At 36.0% G+C, this 6742-nt stretch overlaps 1 protein-coding gene across 11 annotated transcripts in view; it reads right to left on the bottom strand.

Moving 5' to 3' along the window:
- ABI3BP (ABI family member 3 binding protein) overlaps positions 1 to 6742 on the bottom strand; it is a 127675-nt gene that overhangs the window by 61624 nt on the left and 59309 nt on the right. For 2 of the 11 annotated variants that reach the window (XM_027681053.1, XM_027681055.1), the window contains 2 exons: positions 4218 to 4283; positions 1300 to 1374 (listed from right to left, as the gene is read on the bottom strand). The exons of 7 other annotated variants lie outside the window; for them this stretch is intronic. In XM_027681053.1, the coding sequence (XP_027536854.1) occupies positions 1300 to 1374; positions 4218 to 4283 (141 nt within the window). The remainder of the gene's footprint in view (positions 1 to 1299; positions 1375 to 4217; positions 4284 to 6742) is intronic. 2 more of the 11 variants (XM_027681054.1, XM_027681056.1) reach the window with 1 other exon arrangement.

Raw genomic sequence — 6742 nt, 5'->3', positions numbered from 1 at the left:
CCCAGATATCTGTATTTAGGGCCACACATGCTTTTTCCTGGCATTACCTTGTGACTCAGTGATCAAATCAGGAGTCAACTATCTTGTTGTGGCTGCAAGTATCACAACAGTCCTTGAACCTCAGTAAGTAAATGGCTCTCCATCAGCATAAAAATGCCTAAGTGTCTAACTCACCAAACCCCTCCTTACATATCCTTGAAAGATGTAATTGCATACATCTAATTGCTAATAGTAATTGCATAGTAACATGGGAACTAAGAATCACACCTTTGTATTTAGAATTCAAGGTCTGATCTCACTTTTCCCAAGAAGCAACAAAATCCTTCATTGTATGGGTCAGAAATTACTGTCCCTGCCACTAATAAAGGACAGTGTAGAGAATTTCTCTGCCTGTAGAGAAATGCTTGCAAACAAGTGACCAGTGAAAACTTTTCTGCAGAATTCTAGCACATCTTACAGCAACTTCAACTTGTACAATCTGATATCTCTTTGCACACTGAAGAACATGTAACTTCACTGAAGTGACTTCCTCATACTCTCTTATCCTGATCTTGCACAAGGAAAATGCACAACTCGATACATAAACCAGTGTTAAATCTACAGCATATGTACTTATCAGCACTGCTCACCTTTGCCCATTTCTTTGGACTTGGCTTCAGATGTAAGGGAGTCAAGACTTGGTGACAGTTTATAAACATGCGCAAGGATGAAGTTGGTGGTAATAAGTAAGTGGTGCCTAGTGATTGCTCTGGAATATTTTGATAAACCCAACCTTTGGAAATGGAAACCCTTTGATTCAGTTCCCTTCGACTTGATCCTTTTCTAGTAACATGCAATGACTTACTAACCAAATAACTAACTTGCATTTTCCCATGGTTAAAATCTCATGGGGTATTCTTTAGAACAGCAGATAAATCTTTTTTTTCCACCTACGGAGATGCTTTTGCATTCAATGTACAAAAGGAACAAATTTGACATGTTAACACTTACTTAACTACTTCTAAAAATGGGCCTCCATATAGATACATGCACAATTCTTTACAAAAAACCTGAACAACAACTTCACAGGACAATCTAGCTAATTGTTTACCAACATAAAAAATTTTAATCTTATCATTCCAACATTTCTTTTCAAATTTCTTGAACGTTGCAGCAGACACAACCGGTCTATCTCTCTAGATACACTTTCATACAGAACAAAACAGAATTTCTAAGACCTCCATTTGGCAAAGCATTGCTGTGACTTTTGAGAGACTGACTAGATGTCAGGAGAACTACAATGAAGAGAGATGTCATTACCAGATGAGATCGGTGGCATTTCTGGTATGCCAGATGTTGTGGATCTTGAAGGAAGAGTCTTCCTTTCACCTAAATCTGAAAAGATAATCTTGTGTTAAAAGGCTTAAAATTGCCTCAGAGCTACTTGGATAGCACAGGACTCAGCAGACAAATGTTGCTTTGTTAAAATGGAAGCACAGGGAAAATTGTGTGCAAATCAGCTAACATTACTCTGTGTCATGGACTGTCTGGCTGGTGTAGAAGCTGATGTGGAAACCAGGTGACCTAATTATTCATACCGATGAGAAGTCTTATTACTGCTTAATAATCTTAGCACATTATGAATGGCAGATAGTAAGAAAACACCTTTTGATCCAAAAAACAGTCAGTGGGCCTGCCAATATAAACCTGAATGGTATTGGTGTTCCAAGAACCGGTAGATTATTCAGCACAGAATTTAGCAGACTATGGCATTCCCCCTTCACCTCCTTCTACCCCTTCTCCATTGCCCTCACCTCTTAACTTGTTCGTGCTCAAGCAATGCTTAAAAAACTTAAGCATCCTCACATACCAAAGACTACAGGAAAAACAACCTATCTCCAAAGCTATAACTCAAAGTATAGCTTAGTTAAAAAGGTCTGATCTGAGATGTGACAACTTTCTTATTTTAAGGCAATACATAGGAAAGCTCACAGCAAAATGTTTATGAACACTGAAAAACTGACGGAAAGCAAGAAAGAAGAAGAAAATCTTATCCCTAAAAAGTAACATATTTTACTTGACTGTAATAGTCTTAAGTTTTGCAGAATTTAAATCTTTTCTTGATACAGCTATTTGATCAATACTGCATTATTCTTTAAGCTAGTTGCAGTCTTTCTACAAACCTGTGTGTGCCTAGTCCCAGGAATGATGATGCTGATACAGAATTTGAAAAAATAAAACATAGGGCAACACCCAAGGCAAGCAGTATGCAATAGCTGTCTGAAATTGTCAACATGGAAGCAGTAATAAACTTTTCAGCACCAACCAATCAAATGGGTATGCTTCTGAAATAATATTATTATAATTTACCAGTGCCTGGTATTTCTGAAGATGTAAAAGTTTGGGGAGTAGAAATAACATGAAGAAAGTCATGTGAAGCTGGAAAAGAATAGCAAAAATTCTGCTGTATTTGACAGCTCTATTCAAAACAACCCTGTTTTGAAGTGACAAGAATCATCCTGAAACAGGATCGTATTCTTTTATGAGTTGACAAAGCCTCTGGGTAATATTTAACGCACTATGTTCCACAGAAAGGTAGAGTCTGAAATGTACAATAACTGATTGTGACTTGAAAATTATTTCCAAGACTATGCATTAATAAACAGATATATAATGCAATTAATGACCAAACAGTTCTCAGAATTACACAAAAAGAAGTTGAACTATAGAGTTAAAAAGGAGAAACACAAGGCTATTCAAAATAGGAGAACAAATTATAAACAAAAAGTAGCAAACTGGGACTGCATGAAATTTTTGTTTAGAGCTCCTAGGATCAGGAAAGAGAATATAGTGGTGTTGAAACTGGAGAAGGGAGAGGATGACAAAACAAGAACTGGACCAAATAAAATATATAACCTGTCTTTTGTCAGATGTGTAATGGTGGACAGTTGCAATCAATGTCCCCCTCATTAATGGATTTCCTTCAATGTTAATTTCTTCCAAAAACATATGCATCAAGTATTACACTACTGGCATGCTAATGAAATGAAATCTTTCCAACTGTCTGTCATCTTCTTTTTTTCCTTCTTTTGGGTACCTGTCAGTTGCCCCAAGTAAATAACATCTATAACCTAAGAAAAACACATAATAGAAATTTTCTAAGTTCCAAGACAGTGTCTGAATCTTCAGTGATATGCTTTTATAGTGCTATTTTTGAAATCTGAGCACTTAGAGTTATGTCTGTGTTTACACAGAAAGGCTAAAAGAAGAGCTACAGTTGCAAAATATGTTGGAATTTCTGCAGTTTCCATTCATCTCTTGCAACTGAATATTTCAGCAAATCAGGATATTCCACTTATGAATCTCAGGTGTGGACAGGTCTATCTAAATTTGATATTTATAGTAAGTCCAATTTAATTTAAAAACTGAGAATTACATGCTGTTGCCAAATACGGAAAAACCTCTGAACTACTAGTTCAGTATTTCATATAAAATTTCATTAAAAAATCTGATATTTTGGTGCAGCACTTTCATACCTACAGTCATTCTTCATTTATGTCAAACTAAACAAACAATTTAATGAGAGGTATTATGTCTCTGCTAAAAATTCTTAACTATCAGGAGGATTAACCTTATGAGAAACCATTACTGGATCTGGTTGGTTGCACTTCTATGGTACCAGATGGTTTGGATCCCGAAGAAACAGGCTATTTTTCCTCAAAAGCTGAAAAAAGAATCTGAGCTTAAAATGCTAAGAGACCCGTGACTTGATGGATTAGCTCTGAATAGCTTAGTGAAGGCTGTGCAATTCCAGATGATGCTAAAGCAAAGCTAAGCAAGATGGTAGATGGCCTAAAATGAGACGTGAGACAACTGCCATGACAACAGGAGATGATGGCTGGCAATACAGTTTTCTGGGCTTGAAATGCAAGCTCCACATGCCTGAAAGAACTCACCGTGAGGAATTCTATCATATTAAATTTTCTAGGTAAGAGCTGCAGCTTTACAGAAGGAAATAAGGTATTGACGAGATATGACAACACTTTCTTTAAGCAGTTTTTTAGCCAATAACAAATAAATTTTCAGTTGGTTACACAGACACAAGAATGGTGAATAAGCAGCTCCCTGTGAGTGTTGGTAGCCAAGGTTCTAAAGCAGATCTTAAGATTACCATTTGCAGATCTATGTGATGCTAAGATAATGGGAAAAAAAAGTCATAAAGCTAATCTGCTAATTACCCATTTCCATCTCTCTGGCTTCTGCAGAAGGTAGAGTTATGGGTTTCAAGGCTGGACTCTGAGTAGCTAAGAGCAAACACGAAAAAATTTTTATCATTCCAAGACAGACACTCTCCTTGCAAGTGATACAAAATCTAATTTCACCTACTGTAACTAGGAAGTTTTTGTTTGGTTTGAAGGTCTTTTTGTTCTATTAATTTTTACCCATTCATATTTTGTCATACATTATCTAACCGAGCTGAATCCATATTACTTAAGCGGTTCTTATTCACAGCAAGGCAGCTACAACCCAAACACAATACTTTAATATTCACAGCAGTTGCAGGTCTGTACAAACTGGTCACTATTACATTATGTACAACCTTTTTTAAAGGAGTTGTAATGGGAAAAGATAAGAAAAGAGTAGTACAATGAAGTTAGTGAAATAATTGTGAAACATTAGTAAACAGCACCTTTTATCTGTTATCTGTAATGAAGACTATTACAAAGTACTTCTGTTTATTTAACTTTGAAGTATGGATAACCTGAAGTGTGCTTTAATGAAAACAGAGAATCAAGATGGAGTTGGGCATTCTTACCTAAAGCCATCATGAACAAATTTCCACCATGTGTAGGTTTTGCTCTCCTGTCCTGCCTCTAAGAAACAGATCCTATTCAGTGTGTACTGGCCAGTAAGTACTATTCTTTCCAGTAAACTCATCTGCACCAGTCACTTATGCCCATTTAGGTTATAATGTATTTGAAAATTTCCATCTTTATTTTTAATTAGTGTTTATAAGGTTGAGTTTTTTTTAAAAGCAGTCATAACCGAATTTAAAAATTAAACTTCTCTGAATGCTTGAGATTGTAAAAACACTGAAATAAGTAGGTGTATGATTCATTTCCAGTGTAGGCAATATGAATATATGCCAAAAAGTGAACAGACATTTCATATGTTGGATCTGCTTTCCCATTTATTTTCAATCCATTTTATCACATTAGAAATTATAATTTCAGGTTACTATCCTGATATAGTTGGATTCAGAAGTTGGACCAGATGACCATTGTAGGTTTGCAACTGGAACCATTCTGGTCTATATCTGTAGTTAAGAAAATAAGACTAAAAGCCATATGATTCACAGCTTTTGGCAAAAGTTTCCATTGATCTCTATGAGAGATTTCTCAAAGGTATCAGAACACTGAAGGCATGTTAACAAAGCTATCTTTACAGAAACATTTGAATTCAAAATATGCTGACCACACAGGAAGTTTATAAAACAAAGGAGATATCTCCCTCTAGCACAATCAAGATAGAAAAAATAAAGAAAAAAAAAAAGTCTTCAGGGGAACTAGGGCAGAATACAGGTCACAGGCACTTGAACTTCGTAAATTAAATTTTGCTGTCTTTGCTGATTTTATAACAGCAGGTGACCGAGGCATGCAGAGGTACGGTGCAGAGAAACTTCCTCTGTATAACCACCCCCTCACTCTCACAGAATATCTTTGACTTCAGCATTGACTTCATAGATACTCCAGCTGACCCAGTGGCTGGGCCCAGCCTCACATAATGAATTCCCACTTTTGCTAAGTGAAACTAATGGAAGATGTCAGAACAAAACCAGAATAAATACTTGAATGAAACATGTATTTTGCCTCTGTTGTTATTATTCTACCTTTACCACTGAGACAAACATAGGATTGGGTTATTATTCCCCAGCAGAAAGCAAAAGTACTTCACATTGCTTTACAGGATCACCTTTTCAGATTTTCAGCTATGTTTATAGCAAATAGCTTATTAAATCATCACGTTTCTCTCTTTCCAATGCTGTCTCTAACTGGATTTAACTGAATGTCTTTCACTACAGTAAAAATAAATGTCTACCCCCACCCCCTCAAATATATCTGGAAAAGAGCTGTCAAAAAAAATCTATCAAACTAAGAACAAATTGTGAAGATCATATTCATGTTCTTGAGAATCTGTTTCAAATACGCATTTCAAGAACTAAGAGATGTTTCTGGAAATTACTTTTAAATTTGGCAGACTACATTATGCAAATGTATGTTATCTAAATAAGCCAGCACTATTCTATGATAACTTCTTGACTAATGCTTAGTGAAATATAAATTTATCTAGTTAATTTGATTAAAGGACACTACAGGTAACTAGTGTAATAGCTGTTAATACAGGAAGCAGCAACAAGCAATTGTTTGGGTAAATTTGGCTATACAAGCCTATTATGAAAACAGAGGTCTTGAGAAAGGAAGACACAGGTTATGATGTAGAAGAGTAGAGGCATGAGATGATAAGAGATGGGGACTAGGCTTGGCACTGGAGACCCCATGCCATAAACAGCTCAGCAATGGTCAGTTGTAAAAACTGCACACCTGGAGCTGGACAAAATTAACTTTAGGGATAACAACAAGAACACAGAAATAGTATCTAACATACACAAATGGCTCCCTATATGGTGAACTCAGATCTGAGATGTCTCTCAGCAGAAGAAAGAAAGAAAGAAAGAAAGAAAGAAAGAAAGAAAGAAAGAAAG

Source organism: Neopelma chrysocephalum, unplaced genomic scaffold (assembly GCF_003984885.1).
Source record: "Neopelma chrysocephalum unplaced genomic scaffold, ASM398488v2 Primary Assembly neopelma1_60, whole genome shotgun sequence".
NCBI classification, from domain to species: Eukaryota; Metazoa; Chordata; class Aves; order Passeriformes; family Pipridae; genus Neopelma; species Neopelma chrysocephalum.
The sequence above is the reverse complement of the archived record's forward strand: the minus strand, read 5'-3'. Positions and strand labels throughout refer to the sequence as shown.